Source organism: Macaca nemestrina, chromosome 3 (assembly GCF_043159975.1).
Source record: "Macaca nemestrina isolate mMacNem1 chromosome 3, mMacNem.hap1, whole genome shotgun sequence".
NCBI classification, from domain to species: Eukaryota; Metazoa; Chordata; class Mammalia; order Primates; family Cercopithecidae; genus Macaca; species Macaca nemestrina.
The window spans coordinates 133597915-133620642 of NC_092127.1; the positions used below are offsets into that span (position 1 = coordinate 133597915).

The following is a 22728-nucleotide window of genomic DNA, read 5'->3' on the forward strand; positions in this document are numbered from 1 at the left end:
AATTTAAAGTCTGTTGTGTAACTGTAGCCTTTACAGTAGAATTTGCTATAGAGTCTTATGAGGGATACATTTCTAATCACTACTTCTTTTACTTTAAACCATGGGAAAAGGACCTAACAAATGATGCCCTTTTAGAACAGTGAAGGCCTCCTGGCAGTGTTCTCTTTAACCCATGATATGGTTTAAGAGTAGTGAACCAGTGTTTTGTTTTTGACTGATTATGAGGCAATGTATGTACCATTAAAGTTTCTTACCTACATTGGGTCTTCATCTTTTATCTATCAAAGTATAAGGCTGACTGCAAACTCCTTCAAAAATAAAAGTACATCCCATTAGTGCACATAACAGACCCCTTTTCCTCTTCTATTGTTCATAGATGCATAAGCAAGAAAAACATTCAAAGATAAGAGTTTCATGTTAGTAGAAGTTTTAATCTCTGAACTTGGGGAAAAACTGTTCACATCAAGGATGTCATCTTTTTCTTGGGAGAAATTTCCTTGGTTAGCTTTACCTCAAGGGTTCAAATGGGTGCACAGTTCCAAAAGTATGGAGGGAGCCCTCTCAGTTGTGAGATTATGAACCCAAAGTTCAGGGTCCCGAAGTTTTGTTGTAGTGTGGATGGGAAGGACAGTCTTTTTCTGATGTTCTCAGGAGATCCAAACCATAAAAAGCTTTCTTTACCTGGTAAAAATACACTATAGTATAATAATCTGCTGTTTTAACATCAGTCCTCTTGCATGGGAAAACTTTCATAAAACCAGAAAACACGCATTGAAAATAACAATTTAATGAAATCCCTTTGTAAAATGTTTAAGTGGCCCACCAGGTGACCAAATGTATCTGAAGCTTTAATTATTTTCCCAGGAATGTGGGATCAAGCATTGATAAACTGTCTTAAACAATTTCAGTATCAGTTGGTTTAAAATGAAAATTGGACAAAGTATCTTCTTGATATTTAATTTTTTTTGGTTTTACTTGGGTTAGTAGCTTTATACAAGGAAATTTGGTTATTTCTGTGGTTTATGATAACTTAATAACCAGACTTAGACTTTGGGATTTTAGAAATCCCATACAATTTTGGAACATATATTATTCACAAAAATATATTCTAAAGAAGATTGAACGTAATTTTGGCAATCCCATGTACCTAAACATGTCAGATAATCCTGTTTACCTTTTTTCGGGATGTTTTCGGGGGCCCTCTGATCCATCCACAAAGCCAGGCATTAGGAAAGACAATTTTGAAACTGAAGTTTGCTTTTGGAATTCCAGATTCCTGTAAATTATTTATTTTGCCAAAATGATGACTCAGAAATTTTAAAGAAGTAAAAACCTTTTATAACCTTTTACCAAAAAAACCCCCACATTCTACTATTCTTACACACATTGTATGTAAGACTGTTTCTTTTTTTGTTGTTGTTTTGAGATGGAGTCTCGCTCTGTTGCCCAGGCTGGAGTGCAGTGGCGCTATCTCGGCTCACTGCAACCTCTGCCTTCCGGGTTCAAGTGATTCTCCTCCCTCAGCCTCCCAAGAAGCCTGGACTACAGGTGCGCACCACCACACCAGGCTAATTTTTGTAGTTTTAGTGGGGACGGGGTTTCCACATGTTGGCCAGGCTGGTCTGGAACTCCTGACCTCAGGTGACCTGCCTGCCTCGGCCTCCCACAGTGTTGGGATTGCAGACGTGAGCCACTGCACCCAGCTATAAAACTGTTTCTAGTAGTCTTAATTGCATGTTATAATGGCAGCTCTTAGCAATTTTAATTTTAATGTAGAACCTAGTGAGTTATGTTCAGTAAGGTTTGATATATAGTCATAGCTAGGGGTATGGCCAACTCCACATGTCCCCAGGCTTACCTAGCTGGAAAACAGGCAAGTTAAACAATTTTCAAAAACCAATGAAGCAGCTTATGACCCTAAAGCATCTAACAAACCTAATATTTGAACATAATTTAGACCACATATTTACATTTTGAAGACATATTTTACCAATAATCTTTAAAACCATCCTTATTTCCCAAAAATTACTCAAGTCACATGAACTAAATAAAAGACATTAAGCTTTTCACTTTTCTGACAAAATATTTGATTTAAGCTCCTCTTCCTCTTCCGCTTCCTCCTCCTCTCCTTCTCCTTCGACAGAGTCTCTCTCTCTGCTCACTGCACCTCTGCCTCCTGGGTTCATGCGATTTCCTGCCTCAGCCTCCTGAGTAGCTGGGATTACAGGCGTGCCCCATCACGCCTGGCTAATTTTTGTATTTTTAGTAGAGATGGGGTTTTACCATCTTGTCCAGGCTGGTCTCATATTCCTGACCTCAGATGATCCGCCTGCCTCAGCCTCCCAAAGAGCTGGGATTACAGGAATGAGCCACTGCACCCAGCTTATTATTATTAAAGCAATTAATTTAAAACTTTACAGAGGAGATAAACAGTGACTTTTACTTTATATTTAACTAGTTTGCACAGAGAAAGAAGCCAGAGATTGACTGGTAAGAAATTCTTACCCTTTTGCCAGCATGCCAGTTTTCTGAGTTCTCTGAGTGGTCCTAGCGATCCTGCTTGACTGTGTGCAGGCAAACACATTGCCATGAATTAAGAATACTCACAAATAGTTTACAAATTTGGGGGCAAGTTAGGCAGAGAAAGATAAATATGACTCAAATTCTATTTATAAGAATACTCAACACAGTTAAAGTATTAGGAAGCCTAAAATCCAAAAAGTTAGTTTAACGATAAAAAGCTGGTGTGCTCCATTAATTCCTACTGCCTGATAAAGGTAGTTTAGGAATTCCAGATAAATGGAATGAATGATGACTTGCTAGAAATGCATCAGAAACAAAATAACTGGCCAGGCACGGTGGCTTACGCCTGTAATCCCAGCACTTTGGGAGGCCAAGACGGGTGGATCACAAGGTCGGGAGATTGAGACCATCCTGGCGAACACGGTGAAACTCCGTTTCTACTAAAAACAAAAAAAATACCTGGGTGTGGTGGCGGGTGCCGGTAGTCCCAGCTACTTGGGAGGCTGAGGCAGGAGAATGGCTTGCAGTGAGCCGAAATTGCACCACTGCACTCCAGCCTGGGTGATAGAGCCAGACTCCGTCTCAAAAAAAAAAAAAAAAAAAAAGAAAATAACTATTCACGGAACCAAATAAAAGCCTTCCACTAGGAACTAAAAAAATCGTGGTTTTTAAAAATATATGCATACACAAGCAAAACCAGAGGAGAATAAACAGCAAATGAATGAAAACTAGAAGCAAAAACAAATAAACAGGAAACCAACCCTAAATTTTCCTACAGTGTTACCTAGGACCCCAGAAAACTCACATAATGAATATTTTATTCCTGATACACAATTTAATATCCGTTAGTTTACCAATACTGTTTCACATTCTATGCAATGAAGAAATCCACGTTAGGCACATGACCAGTAAGTACTCCAGTGCCAGCACTATCCATGCAAAACAGTAAACAGTGTGAAGCAATGCAAGCATGTGTGTGAAATTTGGCTCCACAGTAAATCCAGCTTCAGGCTTAACTATATTAAAAAAAGAATTGGCAAACTGCTGATGCATCCTTTTTTTTTTTTTCTGAGACGGAGTATTGCTCTGTCACCCAGACTGGAGTGCAGTGGTGCGATCTCGGCTTACTGCAACCTCTGCCTCCTGGGTTCAAGCAATTCTCCTGCCTCAACCTCCCAAGTAGCTGGGATTACAGGCACGTGCCACTGTGCCCGGCTAATTTTTGTATTTTTAGTAGAGACAGGGTTTCACCATATTGGCCAGGTTGATCTCGAACTCCTGACCTCGTGAGTCACCCACCTTGGCCTCCAGAGTGCTGGGATTACAGGTGTGAGTCACTGTGCCTGGCCCGCATTTCTTTACAGTACTTCTTATTTTACTTTAATCAAGACTAAGAGCTTTAACTATGAAAATGTTAATTAGCCTAATGTCTTCAATTCTATATCAGATTTTTAAAAATATTTTATTATTTAAACTTTTCCCACATCTTTCTCCCCTACTTAATGACTCCTTACTATATTATTTCATAAATAACCTTTTAAATCTATAATTTGAACTAACTTTTAGATAACTTCTGAATTAGACAAAATTATTATTTCTTCCACTAATAATCCTTTCTGGCACATTTTGTATACAGAATTACGTGTTAACTAAAATTCTTATCCTTAGCAACCTAAACTTCAGTGAAACCCTAAAAAGCAAGAAATCCTGTACTATCAGATATGGGCATTTATAGATAAGAACAATTCCACAATTTTAGAAACGTATTTCCCCATATCACAACCATTTCTTAGTTGAAGATGACCCAGATATTAAATGAGCATCAAAAATAACTTTTAAGATTTTAATTTACACAAAAAGTTTACCTAAAATATTTATCCCATTCGCTGTACTTAATTTTCACTTTTAGCAAGGGAGACACGAGACATCAACCAACACATATAAAATGAACATTGGTTCGTTCTGGAAAGTCAGGACAACTCGAGGTGGGGAGGGGGTTGGGGGCTTTCAGATCATAGGTAGGTGGGAGGCAAATGTCTGCATTCTTTTGAGTTTCTGATTAGTCCTTCCAAAGGAAGCTATCAGATGTGCATTTATCCCAGTGAGACTTTGAATAGAATGAGAGGCAAGCTCAAATTAACACTGACATTTAAAAATATCTAGCAAAGACAAATGTAAAATTCAGACAAAATGTATGCTGACAATTCTGAAGGCATTTCTATTTTTATTCCACCAACAATTTTAAAGCTAGTTTGTTTAGTAGAGTTTTACTTTTAAGTCACGTGAACTTGAAAATTGTTTAGACTTAATTTATGAACACTCTTATAAGCCAATTTTGGTAGACACAACATATAACAATAAGTGTACATATGAATAAATACATCTAGACATGTATACATACAAACGAAGATCCAGTTGCTTGGAAGCTTAGCCATGAGGTAGCAATACAAGCTTGCCAGTTCTACTTTGCTCCGATAGATAATCCAATGAAGGCTGTGAACCAAAATTTCTGGGAAAGCAGTCTCCGTGGCAGTTTGATTATTAAAGGCAAAACCTCCCCAGACTCCAAAGAGCACTGGGGCCAAACAGTACCAAAGGAGAACGTCACGTTAGTCAGGCCCCCTGCTTAGAATGCAGCACAAAAGTCTGGATACATGCAACACCATCCCCCTTTCCCATTAAACAGTAAGCTCCAGATTCCAAACAGTTTTGGGGCCAAGCAGCGTTACAACTGCGAGAGAATTCTAAGGAGGGCTCAGAACCTCTAGACCTCAGAACCTCTGCAAGAGTATCCTCTATGGGGAGGCTGAGGTCCACAGGATGCCCCAGAGCGTCCTCCTGTGGGGTCCGATCTTAGTGTGTCAGATGTCTCTGACCTTAGGTGGGCACCGGTGCCACATGCAGGTTTTCCCCTCCAGAGCCTAATGTGAACTTTCTAAGAATAACCATGAAGTGTAATGAGAAGAACTGGATGTCAGGTGGACCTTTTTGTCCTTAGCCAGTTAAGTTTGTTAAGGGAAGTAGTTAGCATAAGAAAAGAAGCTTTAAGTCGTCTGAAACATGTGAGTTTTCTCTGAGCTGTGCCAATGTAGGAATCAGGGACCACGTGAGGAAAAGATTAAAAAAAAAAGACAAAACAGGTCCTTCCCCCTTTGGGGCACGGCAGTTATAAACAGCTGCTGAAAGACTGAAAAAGAAGGAAAGGAAAAATGAAAAAGACCCAGGTTCCTTAAGCGAACCGGAAGGTGGCAGTTAGGCTTCTCCGCATGGAAACCTCTTAGCTCCACTGGCCATGGCCAGAAGCATGTAGTTGTCTCTGTGTTTAGGTGCTGCCCACCAAGGGTCCCAAGTCGGAAAGGAAAAGAGAGAGAGATTCCCCTGTATGGAGCAGAAAGGAAAAGGAGAAAGGAGAAAAATAAAGCCCTTTGGGCTGACCTCTCCTCCTGGCTGGCTTGCCAAAATATGTCAGGGATGGAGGGTATCCAGGTTCTTGGCGTCTTGAACAGAGAATTGGGCAAAATGCACAGACAAAGCAAGGAAGGCATGACGGGATTTATTGAAAATGAAAGTACACTCCACAGTGTGGGAGCGGGCCTGAGCATAGGGGCTCATGGGCCCTGTTACAGAATTCATGGGCGTTTAAATATCCTCTAGAGGATTCCATTAGTTACTTCGAGTATACCCTATGTAAATGGCGAGATGAAGTACAGTTACAAAGTCATTTACTTGGCCTATGTCCCATGGAGAGGATTTTCCTGTCATAGCTGAAGTGTGAGTCGGCTTTATGTTCCCTGCCTCCAGACCCTATCATAGTCTTAAGTGTCTGATAGCCAAGTAGCATTATTGTTACTATTTGTAATGGAAAGGTTGAATTTTCCTTTTTGGGACAGAGTCTTGTTCTGTTGCCCAGGCTGGAGGGCTGGAGTGCAGTGGCACAGCCTCAGTTCACTGCAGCCTTGACTTCCTGGCCTAAAGCCATCTTCCCACCTCAGCCCCTTGAGTAGCTGGGACTGCAGGCACGCACCACCACGCCTGGCCAATATTTTGTATTTTTGGTAGAGACGAAGTTTTGCCATGTTTCCCAGGCTGGTCTCCAACTCCTGGGCTTAAGCGATCTGCCTGCCTCAGACTCCCAAAGTGCTGGGATTATAGGCGTGAGCTACCTTGCCTGGTCAAATTTTCTTTTATTGCTACCCTTGTATCTGTCTGCCTGAGTCTTTTTGTTGTTCCCAAATTGAAATTTGATGATAATAGTTTAGTAGTTATAGTATTATAGTATTGGGCATTAGGAGGAATATTTTTTATGTAAATCTTCTTTTGTAGAAATAGGTAACACTATAACTTAGTGGAAATGTAAACCTCTGTAAATAAAGAGTAATTCAATAGAAACAATAGGGGGAAAGGTATTTTAAGGCAACTTTGTGATGTTTGGGATCATGTTTCAAACAGATGAGCAACAGCATAACCCTCCTGCTGTTTAGGGAATCCATTTGTTTGCTAGAGCTCTGTAGTGTTAGATTCAACTACTGAAATAGCTCTTTGTTTAAAAACTCCCTGTGGTTATAGTTTTTGCTCACACATGCCTGATTCCATTGTCATTAACCCTTCTCCATACCTGCCAAATACTCAGTTGTCTTATTTTCAACTCTTAGGAATTGTACTTTTGAGTCAGTGGACAACAGACCAATTCAGAGCAATATTTTGAGGTCTGCTGCAGTGGCTTAGACTCTTCAGCCCTTTAATCCTCATCAGTGTGTTATGCCCAGACCCTCTATTCCCCAAAGAAGACCACCAGAGTCCAGAGTCAAAGCCAAGCGGCAAGGATCTTTACGACAAGTTCGAACTTGGTCCCTCCATTACACAGCATACAAGAGGGCCCCGAACAATGCGAGTGTTTGCTTTTTATAGCCTGAAAGTTACAGGGGAACAAAGGAATTCTTTTGGTTCCCGCGCTTTCGGTAAAACTTTGAACGGCTACCTCCTTATCGGAGACTTTTCCAGGTGGTGTTTGTACTGGGCTCAGGAAGTTTGAGAGATATATGGCGATATGTGGTGGGATGGGAGGATGGGATGTGTTTGTACTGGGCTCAGGAAGTTTGAGAGATATATGGCGATATGTGGTGGGATGGGAGGATGGGATGTGTTTGTATTGGGCTTGTTTGTTTTGAGCCCGGGGCTGAGGAATGTGCCAGGCTCCTCTCAAGTGTTTCATTTGGAAAATAGCAAGCCATCAAGAACCAACTTTTTTAAAAAAAATTATACAAGTTCTAGGGTACATGTGCACAATGTGCAGATTTGATACATAGGAATACATGTGCCATGTTGGTTTGCTGCACCCATAACTCATCATTTACATTAGGTATTTCTCCTAATGCTGTCCCTCTCCCAGCCCTCAACAGGCCCCAGTGTGTGATATTCCCAGCCCTGTGTCCAAGTGATCTCATTGTTCAATTCCCAGCTATGAGTGAGAACATGCAGTGTTTGGTTTTCTGTCCTTGTGATAGTTTGCTGAGAATGATGGTTTCCAGCTTCATCCATGTCCCTGCAAAGGACATGAACTCATCCTTTTTTATGGCTGCATAGTATTCCATGGTGTATATGTGCCACATTTTTTTAATCCAGTCTATCATTGATGGACATTTGGGTTGAAGAACCAACATTTTTAAAAAATTATATTTCTAATTATAGTTAGAAACAAACTATACCAAAAACCTACAGTTTTAAACAGCTAGACATTTGGGAACCAAAATTTGCTTTAGTTGAGCTCTATTGATTTTATTTTATTTTTCTTTTTATTTTTTTGAGACGCAGTCGTGCTTTGTCACTCAGTCTGGAGTGCAATGGCTCAATCTGGGCTCACTGCAGCCTCCACCTCCTGGGTTCAAGTGATTCTCCTGCCTCAGCCTCCCAAGCAGCAGAGATTTATAGGTGTGTGCCCGGCTAATTTTTGTATTTTTAGTAGAGACAGGGTTTCACCATGTTGACCAGGCTGGTCTCGAATGCCTGACCTTGGGTGGTCTGCCCTCCTCAGGCTCCCACAGTGCTGGGATTACAGGCATGAGCCACCACGCCTGGTGAGCTCTATTGATTTTAGCTTTCTTTCAAGTGGGGATGTATTTGTAAGGGGATAACTATACTTGTTAGTGATGTCTTTGCCTTTTTTTAAATATCACTTAACATTAAGGAAGAAAAATACCACTGTCATTTTATGTAGCAGAAGAAAAACTGTTCTTGGCCCTCTGGTGGCAGAAGGTACTCTTAGGACTGAGGGGATCAGTGTCTCTACATAACCATAATCCTTGAGAAGTCTGCTGTAGATTCTCAAAGTGTGGATCTTTGGCACCACTTAGGAGTATGTTCGAAATGCAGGATTTCAGGTCCTAATCATTGGATTATAATGCATTTTAATAAGATCCCTAGGTGATTTGAAAGCACCTTCCAAAGTGGATGCCTGTATATTAATTTAAATGGTTTGAAATAAGGTAAATAAGAAAAATCCATGGATTCAATATAACACCAGTTCTGTCTTTGAGAGATTCCCAATAAAGGAGCCTCAGTGTTGATCCCCTTACTGTCCTTTCATACTTGCAATTATTTTCTTGTTTAAGGTCTTTTTTTCTCCTTCTGGATTCTAAGTTTTCTCCTCCTGGACTGAGGGTTTGTTCACCGTTTTATTTCCCAGCACATTAGGACATTGCTTAGCAAGTATGTTTTCAGTAATTTTCTTTTTTGTGTGTGTGACAGGGTCTTACTCTGTCACCCAAGCTGCAATGCAGTGGTACCATCTCACCTCACTGCAGTCTCAACCTCCTGGGCTCAAGTGATCCTTCCACCTCAGCTTCCTGAGTAGCCGGGATTTTAGGTGTGTGCCACCATGCCTGGATAATTTTTGTATTTTTTGTAGAGATGTTTTTGCCATGTTACCCAGGCTGGTCTTGAACTCCTGTGCTCAAGCAGTCCGTCCACCTTGGCCTCCCAAGTGCTGGGATTACAGCCTTTTTTTTTTTTTTTTCTTTTAAATTAACTGAAAATTGTCGTGGGAGAGAACAGTGGCCTATGAATGAGGAAACCTGAGACTCACAGTCTTTGGTCTGTCACTAGCTATGTGACCTTGGGCAGATGACTTAATTTCTTAGTTTCTATTTCCTCTGCCTACTGGAGGGTAACGAATGCTTCTTCCATTGGGTTAATGTGAGACTTGAATGACAGAATGTATATGAAAGCTTTTCATAAACCAGAAAAGCTTTTCATAAACCAGAGTCCTGTATAAACACTGTCATTATCTCCGCTCATGAAATTCCCAAGCCCAGCGTATAAACTGTGCATTCCAATTTTTTTTAGCTATCTTACAAATGTATGGCATTATTACATAATAAAATAAACATTTATTGAACACCTCCTGTGTATAAAAGCAAAGTGTTAGGCGTGGTAGGAGGAGAAAGGAAGGGGTTTAGAAATAAACAAGATGTGATCTCTGTCCTCAAGAATCTTAGCACTGGAAACCAGCGTGTTACATAGATGTGCTCCTTAATGTTTGTTTTTAACTCTTAGCTCTAAGTCCTCTGGCTAATGATGATTAAAGACCCTTGCATTGCAAGATACTGCATGGAGTATGCAAACTTTTTTGGGTGTATGTGTGATATAATTGCAGTCTGTATTCATCTACAATTACGAATATAAAGAAAAAAAAATTGCCGTCAGCCGGGCGCGGTGGCTCATGCCTGTAATCCCAGCACTTTGGGAGACTGAGGTGGGCAGATCATCTGAGTTCAGGAGTTTGAGACCAGCCTGGTCAACATGATGAAACCCCCGTCTCTACTAAAAATACAACAATTAGCCAGGCGTGGTGGCACTCGCCTGTAATCCTAGCTACTCGGGAGACTGAGGCAGGAGAATTGCTTGAACCGAGGAGGCAGATGTTGCAGTGAGCTGAGATCATGCCACTGCATCCCAGCCTGGGCAACAGAGTGAGAATCTGTCTCAAAAAAAAAAAATGCTGTCAATACCACAGTTATAAATATGTGTAGTACATTCACCTGTTCAAAACAGCAAGAATTTTGCCAAATTGTGCTTCCGGATTTTAATCAGAGGCTGTTTTTATTGTGTGGATGCGGGAGCCTGCCCTGCTTGTTCTTGGCATTGCTGCCACTGCTGTTCTACTTGAGCATCTTGGTTTTTAATACGAAAAGGAAGTGGCAGGAATCCTTCAGTGCACCCTCTTCCTACAGTTCACTTGGACATTTCAGGTAGATATTGGAATGGGCTGGAAGTGGTCTGCAAAACTCTAAGGCATTGAAGGCCTCCCTCAGATGTTTGCTTACCACTCCAGCCTCATCTGTGCCTTCCTGTTCCAGTTTCCCTCCCCCACAGTGTTCAGCGATTTTATTTGCATTTCTCTCAACCTGCTTTGCTCCCACGTCTTTCTGCCTTTGTAAATGCTGTTCCTGTTATTCTGGCTGGACTGCTCTTCTCCTCCCCACCCCCATTTCTTTAGCTCAGAAGCCAACATTTTCCCTGGCCTGAGCCCACTTCCCAATTTGTTAGATACCATTTCAGTGCCCTTTATAGTCCTTATAATAGCCCTTTCCAAAAAGACGTTGCATTACCCCTACTGTCATGTGTATGATCTCTTTGAAGATGGGGCATTTTCAAAAACTGTTTTAAATCTCTACCACCTAGCATAGTGCCTCTTAGTAACAGTTTTTTTCCTGACTAATCAATGACATTTTCAAGAATTTTTTTTTTTTTTTGAGATGGAGTCTTGCTACGTTGCCCAGGCTGGAGTGCAGTGGTGCTATCTCGGCTCACTGCAACCTCTGCCTCCTGGGTTCAAGCGATTCTTCTTCAGCCTCCTGAGTAGCTGGGATTACAGGCGTGTACCACAGTGCCCGGCTAATTTTTAGTAGAGATGGGGTTTCACCATGTTGTTCAGGCTGGTCTTGAACTCTTGACCTTGTGATCCACCTGCCTCAGCCTCCCAAAGTGCTGGGATTACAGGCATGAGCCACTGCACGTGGCCTGACATTTTCAAGAATTTCATCATGGGTGGTGGGGTATGAGTGATTCCCCTCAGTCTATCTTATGTTTTTCCCTTGTAAAGATTTTAGGGAAAGTATTAAAAGGTGACTACTGTGCACAGAAGAGTTTAGAATACCTATTTATTGGATTTTTAAAATTAAAAACAATTTTTTTTTAATAGACGTGAAGTCTCGCTATGTCACCTAGGCTTGTCTTGAACTCCTAGGTTCAAGTGATCCTCCCACCTTGGCCTCCCAAAATGCCGATACTACAGGCGTGAGCCACTGCACTCAGCCTTATTTATTGTGTCTCTGTCACATAGTTTTGTAGCGGCCTTCTTTACAGGATTGTCATATACCAGGCACAAGTTTCCTATTTTTCAATGTGCCCTGTAAATTGTGTTCCCTCTATCAGGGAATGAGAATGCTCATTTCCCTGCATTCCCACTGTCATTGCATCATTAAGAAAAAGAATTGCGAAAACTTCTTGGACTTTTAAAATTAATGCCAGATAAACAAGATAATAGTAAAGGTTCTTCCAAATAATTTCTGTCCCCTGCATTTCTTTTTTTCTTTTTCTTTCTTTCTTTTTTTTTTTTTTGAGACAGTCTTGCTCTGTCACCCAGGCTGGAGTGTAATGGCATGATCTTGGCTCACTGCAAGCTCCACCTCCCAGGTTCAAGTGATTCTCCTTGCCTCAGCCTTCCAAGTAGCTGGGATTACAAGTGTGCACCACCACGCCCGGCTAATTTTTGTGTTTTTAGTAGAGAAGGGATTTTCCCGTGTTGGCCAGGCTGGTCTTGAACTCAGGACCTCAAGTGATCTGCCCACCTTGGCCTCCCAAGGGATTACAGGTGTGAGTCACCGCACCTGGCCAATTTTATTATTTTATTTTTGGAGATAAGGTCTTGCTCTGTGGCTGAGTCTACAGTGCAGTGGCTCAACAACTGCTCATTGTGGCCTCTACCTCCTGGGCTCAGGTGATTCTCTTACCTCAGCCTCCTGAGTTGCTGGGACCACAGGTACATGTCACCACCCCAAGCTAATTTTTAAAATTTTTTGTAGAGATGGGGTCTCCCCATGTTGCCCAGGTGGTCTTGAAGTCCTGGGCTTAAGCAATTCACCTGCCTCAGCTTCCCAAAGTGTTGGAATTACAGGCGTGAGCCACCGTGCCTGGCTAGAATGAAGTTTTAAAATTTAAAATTTAAATTTTTAAAATGAAATTTTAACAATTCACTAGAAAAATAATGCTTTTTTTTCCCCAAGATTAGCATATAGTATAGTCTATAAGGGTGGATTTCACAAAGTGAGATATTTAACTCAAAGTGTGTATCTTGTTTCTTAGTTTTTTTTTTTTTATATTTTACTACAGACAACAAACTGATAATTTAGTGTACATAAACATGTTTGGGAGGTAGATGGCATACATGGAGCTATAAAAGTGACTAGATTCTGGGGGTAGATTTAAAGTTACTTTTCACTTCTCTTAATTCATTTATTGCTTTTCTCATGGAGTCTGATAGAAAGCCATGCTAGGGTTTTTAGTTTCTGAGTTATTTCAGGATGAAGAGTTTTTTTCTTTTAGTAACTCTTTCCCTAAAGTATGAGTAAACAGTAGTGTCCAGTGGCTAGTGCATGTGAAGAATATGCTTTTATGGCATGCTTGTTGTTTTTGAGTATTTATAGGTTGAATTATTAAGAGTAATTTATATGTTATGACAACTCAGAACACTCTTTACCTTTTTTTGTTAGTAAAATCAGTAAATACTTTGCATGATTTTATGTGTGAAACCCTGGTAGCTTAATGAATTTGTTCTTTTTTTAAATGGCGGTCTGACAACTATGCTTGCATTTCACTTATTTCAAAAAGAGGAAGAGGGAGGATTTTTGCATTTAGTTTTATGCATTTTTTTCTTTTTTTTCTCTCTGATGGTTTTCACTTATTTCTGTTATCCTCTCTTAGTTTAAATGGTCGGAGTTGAAACCCATTCTAGGTATTGGGAAGCATTGCAAAGTCTCAAAAATGTGAAATGTCACTTTTGCAGTTGACTGTATTAGCACTAAAGGGACTTCTTTAAACGTTTTTAATTGTACCTTTTTTTTTTTTTTTTTTTTTAACACAGCCCTTTCTCTGCCTTGTGTCCCAGGTTTGATTGCATCTGTATATTACTTTCACAGTGGGCATTTCCTGACATCATACTGATAACCACTAACTGCTCTTGTTAGACTTTGTTTAGAGAAATCATGGTTGTCCTGTGCTTGGGTACCATAAGCTCATGCTTAAAGCATTGGTGATCTGAAAGATCTCTTAGCCTCCCAGACAGAAAGAGGAGAATGAAATGAGCTTTAATGAAATAAATGTTTTGGCTCAGTTGTGTAGAAGAATTCAAGTGTTCCTATGATTTGCAGTTACATTCTGAAAGAATATGTCTAGAACTGTGTAGGCCCCTGTAAATCAGGCTCAAAAGAGGTAGGACTTAAGGTAGTGGTAGTTACAAAACTTTTATAATTTGGGCAAAATCATCATACTTTTGTGTCTCTTTTTCTTATTCATAAAATAACAGGTTTTATTTGACAACATGCAGGCTTTCTTCCTAAAGATGTTAGAGAAGATTTATGATTGACTTGTGGAACTGGTCAGAATGAGATCAGACCTCTGAATAAATAGTTTACCTTTAGTGATTTTCTAGGGTTGGAAACATTTCTAGTCTGACCTCTTTGTTTTTAGATGAAATATTTGCTTTGGGTTTTATGATTTTCTAAGGCCACACTTTGTCAACAATACATTCTGGTGAGACTAATTTTGATTACCAAGAATTCCAAGTGTCTTATTTTATTTGAATTTTATGACATTAAGAAAATTTTCCACTCTTTTAGAGACAGGATATCACTCTCAGACTGGAGTGCAGTGGGGCAATCGTAGTTCACTGCAGCCTCGAACTTGTGGACTCAAGCAATCCTCCCATCTCAGTCTCCTAAGTAGCTGGGACTACAGGCACGTGCACCATGCCTGGCTAAGTTTTGTTGTTGTTGAGATGTGGTCTCACTGTGTTGCCCAGGTTGGTCTCGAAGTCCTGGGCTCAAGCGATCCTCCCACTCCAGCCTTCCAAACTGCTGGGATTATAGGCGTGAGCCACCGCACCTAGCTGGTTTTCTGCTCTTTTTGTAGTTTATTGTTAAAAATGTACAATTTGTAGATATAACTCAGCCTGTATCTGTGGAGCAGGCCTCTAGCTACCAAGGATAACGAGATGGTACAGATCTATTTAACTGGTATTGATTATTGAATATCGATTGTATGCCAAGTGGCGCTCTATATTTCTATACATGTAATTTAATTTTCAGATAAGAGAAATCATATCATCTACCATGCAGATTGTATGATTTGCAATCAAAATGATTGCAATCAATCAATTAAATAGCTTATCTGGAATCACATAACTAGTACTAGACAGATCAGCATTTCCAGTCTAGGTGATCCAATGGCAAAAATCAAGGGGTTTTTTTCTTTCTTTTTTTTTAAACCACATGAAGTAGATAATGCCCGAGTTAAATAATAACAATAAATGGGTTTTATTGATCTTTGTGCCAGGCATCACACTAGTATTTTATTTTCTGATTTCTAATCCTTGAGAAAACTCTTGCAGCATGTTGGTCTCTCCATTTTGTAGATGAGGCAAATAAGGTTCTAGAGAGGCTGAGAAGTAAATCAAGTCTCTCACTAAATTGTGGAGTTGCAGTGTGATTCCAGGGCTATAGGACTCCAGTCATCAGTCTGTGTTTTTCCACTGCCCCATGCTGCTTGTTGCTTTTATAAATAACAACCTGATACATGTTTTTGTCTTTTGTTTTCCTTAGCCCCATTGATATATCACATTGGTTGAATGTGGCAGTATTTCTAATGTGGATGTTTTCAGAACAATTTTGATAATAGCGCTAAGGATGATAGCAGTAGCAGCTGCCAGCTACTAGCTAATTAGGATGCCATTAGAATGAGCAGTCTCCATTTGTATAGATGGTTTTGACTTACTTATTATTTATGGTATACTGTAAGAATGCTGCATCATATATCTATACTACTATATTAGCCTGTTCTCTCATACTGCTGTGAAGAAATACCTGAGACTGGGTAATTTATAAAGAAAAGAGATTTAATTGACTCACAATTCCACAGGCTATACAGGAGGTATGGCTGGGGAGGCCTCAGGAAACTTAATAATCATGGCAGAAGGGGGAAGAGGAAGCAAGCAGGTCTTCACATGGTGACAGGAGAGAGAGAGAACAAAGGGGCAAGTGTTATACGGTTTTAAACCACCAGATCTTATGAGAACACAATCACTGTCACAAGAACAGCAAGCAGGAAGTCCATCCCTATGATCCAGTTACCTCCCACCAGGCCCCTGCTCCAACACTAAGACATGAGATTTGGGTAGGGACACAAAACCAAACCATATCAATTATATAGTATATTTAGGTTTTAAAGACAGAGCAGTTTACTAACATTTCTATATATAAACCATTTTTTTACCATATTTTGATTAAGCATTCAAACTAGTTTTAATTAGGCTTTCAAACTTAAAAAACTTTTTATTTTTGTCAGTGTTCTTCATGTATATAGTTTAATTTAGGGTCAAACAGTTCTATAGGGCTTGTAATAAAAATAACTCGTCTCACTCTATCGCCTAGGCTGGAGTGCAGTGGCACGATCTTGGCTCACTGCAAGCTCCGCCTGCTAGGTTCCCACCATTCTTTGCCTCAGCCTCCTGATTAGCTGGGACTACAGGTGCCTGCCACCATGCCCAGCTAATTTTTTGTATTTTTAGTAGAGACAGGGTTTCACCATGTTAGCCAGGATGGTCTCGATCTCCTGACCTCATTATCCACCTGCCTCGGCCTCCCAAAGTGCTGGGATTACAGGCGTGAGCCACTGCGCCCGGCCATAACTCTTTTTCTGCTTCTGAGATACAACTACTTTGAAGTCTTTTACCTGATTGTTTTGATTTTTAATTTCACATCTCTAACATGTTTATATTTACTTGATTTCTATATTTTTAGTCATTAGTTATTGAATTTTTTTTTTTTTTTTTTGAGACAGTGTCTCGCTCCGTCACCCAGGCTGGAGTGCAGTGGCGTGATCTCGGCTCACTGCAACCTCCATCTCCCGGGTTCAAGCGATTCTCTTGCCTCAGCCTCCCAAGTAGCTGGGATTACAGGTGCCCGCTACCATGCCTGGCTAATTTTTGTATTTTTAGTAGAGATGGGGTTTCACCATGTTGGCCAGGCTGGTCTCAAACTCCTGACCTCGTGATCCACCCATCTCAGCCTCCCAAAGTGCTGGGATTACAGGTGTGAGCCACCGCACCTGGCCAGTTATTGAATTCTCATTGTGGAGGAAAAAAGGTTTCACTCCTCTGTCACCACAAATGGCTGGGTGCATTGGCTCACGCCTGTAATCCCAACACTTTCAGAGGCTGAGGCAGGTGGATCACTTGAGGCCAGGAGTTCAAGACCAGCCTGGCCAACATGGCAAAGATCTTGTGTCTACAAAGAAGAAAAAATTATTTTGCAAATACCACATACATACTTTTCATTCTGCCAACTTATTTTATTTATTTATTTATTTATTTATTTGTATTTTTTTTAAGGCGAAGTCTCGCTCTGTTGCCCAGGCTGGAGTGCTGTGGCACCATCTTGGCTCACTGCAACCTCTGCGTCCTGGGTTCAAGTGATTCTCCTACCTCAGCCTACTGAGTAGCTGGGATCACAGGCATGTACCACATACGCCCGGCTAATTTTTGTGTTTTTAGTAGAGATGGGGTTTCACCATGTTGGCCAGGTTGGTCTCGAACTCCTGGCCTCAAGTGATTCGCCTGCCTCAGTGTCCCAAAGTGCTGGAATTACAGGCATGAGCCACCGCACCCAGCCCCATTCTGCCAACTTTTCAATATATATTATGTAAACACTGTGGACAGTTGAGCCAAGTACTGGAATATAATTTTTCTTTTTTTTTCTTTTGAGACCGAGTCTTGCTGTGTCACCCAGGCTGGAGTGCAGTGGTGCAATCTTGGTTCACTGCAACCTCCACCTTCCAGATTCAAGTGATTCTTCTGCCTCAGCCTCCCGAGTAGCTGGGATTACAGGTGCCTGCCACCATGCTTGGCTAATTTTTGTGTATTTTTAATAGAGACAGGGTTTCACCATGTTGGCCAGACTTGTCTCAAACTCCTGACCTCAAGTGATTTGCCTGTCTTAGCCTGCCAAAGTGCTGGGATTACAGGTGTGAGCCACCCCACCTGGCCTGGAATATAATTTTATTTTTCCTCTTCTGCATAGCTTTATGCTGTCTCCGTAATTGTTTTGTTTAATTTCATATGTATTCATTAAGTCTTTTATCCTCAAATACGCCCCCAGTTAACCGTCAAACATATTTAAATTCTTTTTTTATAATTAAAAAATTATTTTTAATTTTTAAGATTATTATTATTGTATGTGTCTTTTTAGAGACTGGGTCTCTGTTGCCCAGGCTAGAGTATGGCAGATCATAGCTCACTGCAGCCTCCAACTCCTGGGCTCAAGTGATCCTCCTGCCTAGCTGGGAGTACAGGTGTAGTGCATGCCAGTATGCCCGACTAATGTTTTGAAATTTTTTGTAGAGATGAGTGCTTGCTATGTTGCCCAGGTGTAAGGAATTTAAAATTGTATTTCTCTTGTTCAGCCTTCAGAAGCAATGCTAGGCCTCTGACCAACAAATGACCCCATGTGGGCTACATGGAGATTAAACACCCACCAGTCCTGAAAAACTTCAAAAAAGAAAGGGAGTGTACTGTGGACCTTCTCAAACCTAGGGAATCTGGCTAATTCTCTAGGTTTCAGACCCTCCGAAAACACACAAAGTAAAAAATTAAGCATTATGAATTAAACCTTTAGAGCTGCATATTTGCACGTAGCTGATAATTTCAGCTAGCGGCTTGGCAATATAAGCTGGGACACTCCAATTGCACCCTGAAGTGTCGCCTGTGGAGTAAACACACATTGACCGGACTCATTTCAATTGGAACTCCAGATGGCTGTTGTAGGACTTCCCAGCACTGCTTAATCTGAATGTATTTTCCCCAACTTGGTGAGTGTGTGTGTTTGTGTGTGTGTGTGTATTTTCCTTTTCTCTCACTTTAGTCTTTGCTAGGTTAACCATTATACTTTTTTTTTTTTTTTAATTTGAGACAGGGTCTTACTCTGTCGCCTAGGCTGCAGTGCAGTGGCACATTGACTGCTCACTGCAACTTCTGCCTCCCGAGCGTAGGCGATTCTCCCATCTCAGCCTCTGGAGTAGCTGGGACTATAGACGTGCACCACCATGCCTGGCTAATTTTTGTATTTTTAGTACTGACAGGATTTCGCCATGTTGTCGAGGCTGGTCTTGAATTTCTGAGCTCAAGCAATCCGCCCGCCTCAGCCTCCCAAAGTGCTGGGATTGCTGGAATTACAGGCGTGAGTCACCAATATACTCTTTTGCTATGCTAATCAAACTTTTCTTTGAACTGCATTTAAGTGTAATATTGTGATTTCTTTTGCTTTCAAATCCTCAAACCCAAACAGGAAGTAAAACTTTCAGCAAAACACTAGGCTGGTCTTGAACTCCTGGCCTCAAGCTGTCCTTCCTTGGTCTCTGAAAGCACTGGCATCACAGGCATGAGGCACCGTGCCTGGCTCATTTGATCTTTTTGAACAAGCCTATGTTGGAGCTTTTTGACCTGCTCCAGTCTGTATTGTTGGTATTATATAGTCCTGTACCATAGCTGTCATATTTGGAATCTCTTTTAGCCTTCATCCAAGGGATTCCCCTTACATAGTTCTTGGGTTGGATTTCCTGTTTCTTTGATCTCATGTCTTGGTTTACTTTTTTATTTTGGTGAGGCAGATCTTCTAAAACTGTAGAAACAATAAGGAATGTAAATATTTTAAGACCTTAACATACCTTCATACTTGATTGGCATTATGTCAGAGGAGTATAGAGTTCTAGGGTAGAAATAATTTTCCTACAGAATTTAGTTTTAATTTGTCTGGGATCAAAGTTCCATTTGCTGTTCAGAAGTCTAAATGGGTTTCTTTTTTTTTTTTTTAAGTTTAAAAAAAAATTCTTTTTGAGATGGAGTCTTGCTCTGTCACCCAGGCTGGAGGGTAGTGGTGCGATCTCAGCTCACTGCAACCTCCGCCTCCCAGGTTCAAGCTATTCTCCTGCCTCAGCCTCACAAGTCACTGGGGATTACAGGCTCCCACCACCACACCTCACTAATTTTTGTATTTTTAGTGGAGACAGGGTTTTACCATATTGGCCAGGCTGATCTCAAACTCCTGTCTTCTGGTGATCCTCCTGCCTTAGCTTCCCAAAGTGCTGGGATTACAGGCGTGAGCCACCTTGCCCAGCCTCTAATACTTTTTTATTGATTTTTTTATTTCCGATCTTTTGTATGGGACTTCCTTTTTTTTTTTCTGGATTATTTTAAGGTCTTACCTTTGTAACTTTTTCTAAATTCATGATGGCATCCTCTGGTGTGGGTCTAGTTTCATGCACTGTTGTGGGTTCTCTTTTAGTCTGAAAGAGCATTTTCAGTTCTAGGAAAATGTCCTGATTTATTGATAAAACACTTTCTCTTTCCGAATTTTCTGTATCTTGGATATTAGGCTTCTTGACTGGTCCTTAATTTTTTTTTTTCTGCTTTCCCATCTCTTTTTTTTTTTGAGATGGAGTCTCACTTTGTCACCCAAGGTGGAGTGCAATGGTGTAATCTCGGCTCACTGCAATCTCTGCCTCCCAAGTTCAAGTGATTCTCATGTCTCAGTCTCCCAAGTAACTGGGACTACAGGCACGAGCCACCACACCCGGCTAATTTTTTGTATTTGGTAAGGGGAAATTTTTAGTAAGGGGTCTCCCCATATTGACCAGGCTGGTCTTGAACTCCTAACCTCAGGCTGTCTGCCTGGCTTGGCCTCCCAAAGTGTTGAGATTACAGGCGTGAGCCACCGTGCCCGTCTCATGTTAGAAGCTTCCTTCCAGTGCCTGGTAACTCTTTTGCTTTCTGCTTTTATTTATAAGTAGGGCAATTAAAAAGCTAATTGGATTTCTGTGTGCATGAGTGTGGAGGGTTTATCAACTATGGGCTTTGCTGAAGGATGATATAGCTAGGTTATTTCCTTGAAGAACTCCTCGTATGATTATCTTTTCAGGTCTTATACATGGTATGGTACAATTTGGCCCCCCCCCCGCAAAAAAAAAAAAAAAGCTTTTCTGGTCTTTGTTTGGAGGCTGTTATCCCTGATTGCAAGGTTTCTGGTTAGCGGAATAGGCTAGGGGTCTCAATATTGATTATTCAAATTCACTTTATCTCCTTGTGTTAAGTATGGTAAACTTGCCTACAACTCTACTGGGGTCCCTCAAGTCAGAGACTTTCTGTTTTGCCCTCTCCATAGAATAAACCTTCAGCTTTCAGTTTTTCCTTGGGGCTGGGGTGGTACAGAAGCCCACTGTGTAGATTGTTTAGGGGATCTGGAGGTTACAACTGCTTTTTAAATAGAGTGGTAAAAATCCTGTTCTATTTTTACTTGCATTTCCAGAGTATTCTACATCTAGAATTTTACATCCTGAATTTTTTGTAGGATCTATGATGTAAATTGGATTGGTTTTAATTTTAGGATTGGGTGTTTTCTTTTTTTTTTTTTTGAGATGGAGTTTTGCTCTTGTTGCCCAGGCTGGAGTGCAGTGGCACGGTCTTGGCTCACCACAGCCTCCACCTCCCAGGTGCAAGCAATCCTCCTGCTTCAGCCTCCCAAGTAGCTGGGATTACAGGCGCCTGCCAGCACGCCTGGCTAATTTTCGTATTTTTAGTAGAGATGGGGTTTCACCATGTTGGCCAGGGTAGTCTAGAACTCCTCCTCAGGTGATCTGCCTACCTTGGCCTGTGATTACAGGTGTGAGATTACAGGTGTGAACCACCGTGCCCAGCCTAGGATTGGGTTTTCTTAGGGACATTAAATCAGTTATTCATCTACTTTATAATTTCCAAAATTTTGTTGTCTTCTCTTTCATTCTTTTTATTTGTATGAGATTATGATTTTAAAAAACTTCACTTTATTATGACTTTGAGTAGGAAGTGGAGGCTAGTGTATGTTTTCAGCCCAACATCTTCAATAGTTTTCTTCTAAGTACTGATCCATTTTATTGTTATGTTCTGTTAAGCATTCGCAATTGTGTTGTGTCTAAGTGAAAGGAAATTGTGTTATTGTGTTGAATCACTGCAGTGTATTAGTAGATATTCTTAAATTCCTTTTTTCAACGAATTTGATATTTCCTTTTTCCAACTTTGACTGTTCAGCACCTCTCATTTTTGCAAGAAAACAGATTAATCCAAATTTGAACCGCAAGGGGCCAGGCATGGTGGCTCATGCCTATTATCCCAGCACTTTGGGAGGCCGAGGTGGGTGGATCACTTGAGATCAGGAGTTCGAGACCAGCCTGGCCAACATGGCAAAACCCCATCTCTACTAAAAATACAAAATTATCCATGCATGGTGGCGCGCACCTGTAATCCCAGCTGAGGCAGGATGATTGGGAGGATCTCTTGAACCTGGTAAAATGGGAAAGGTTCCCTTGTCCCCCTTGAAGGGTGCGCAGTGGGGGTGTGACTCGCTTCTTTGGTGCCCTGCTGCTCAAACCTCTACGTGGAGCATGCAGTGCTGAAGCTCCAGTGGGTGTGTGTTACAGGGTACTCTTTTAGTTTAGCCATCAGCTCATTGAGACCCCCTGCCTAACAAGGACAGAGGGTTTTCTTTATCCCGGAGTTCTTGCCTTGGTGTACAGAAGAATTGGATCACAGGTGGGCTTGGAGAATGAGGGGAAGGTTTTATTGAGTGGAAGTAGCTCTCAGAAGATGGAGGAGCCAGGGGGAGATGGTTTCCCCTGGACTCCGGCCACTCTGTGGCCCAGTCTCTCTTCCGACTGCCCTGGCCAGACTCGGCATCTTTCCGCTGGTTTATGACCTGCCCAGTGCCGGCGTCTGTTGGTTTGCTCTTCTGCCGGCGTGGTCCACTCAATGGCCTCTTGACACCCAGCCGCTTGTGTCTTCTTCCGCTGATGTGTTCCTTTCCACGTCTAGCCACTTGTGTCTCTGCCTGTTAGGGTCTCGGGGGGTTT

At 41.2% G+C, this 22728-nt stretch overlaps 1 protein-coding gene and 1 long non-coding RNA gene across 7 annotated transcripts in view; one reads left to right on the plus strand and one right to left on the minus strand.

Annotated features, from left to right (window-relative positions):
- The window catches only part of LOC105477327 (MOB kinase activator 1B), an 84456-nt gene that overhangs the window by 15862 nt on the left and 45866 nt on the right, over positions 1–22728 (plus strand). Inside the window, exon 1 of one of the 6 annotated variants that reach the window (XM_071093490.1) lies at positions 4059–10769. The exons of the other annotated variants lie outside the window; for them this stretch is intronic. Within the exon in view, the coding sequence (XP_070949591.1) occupies positions 10543–10769 (227 nt within the window). The 5' untranslated portion in view covers positions 4059–10542. Of the gene's footprint in view, positions 1–4058; positions 10770–22728 lie in introns of those variants that run through there. 6 annotated transcript variants of the gene reach the window in all.
- LOC139362390 (uncharacterized) lies at positions 595–2564 on the minus strand. Its single transcript, XR_011621213.1, has 3 exons — positions 2506–2564; positions 1175–1276; positions 595–681 (listed from the first exon to the last, which is right to left on the minus strand). It is a non-coding gene; the product is annotated as an uncharacterized lncRNA (long non-coding RNA).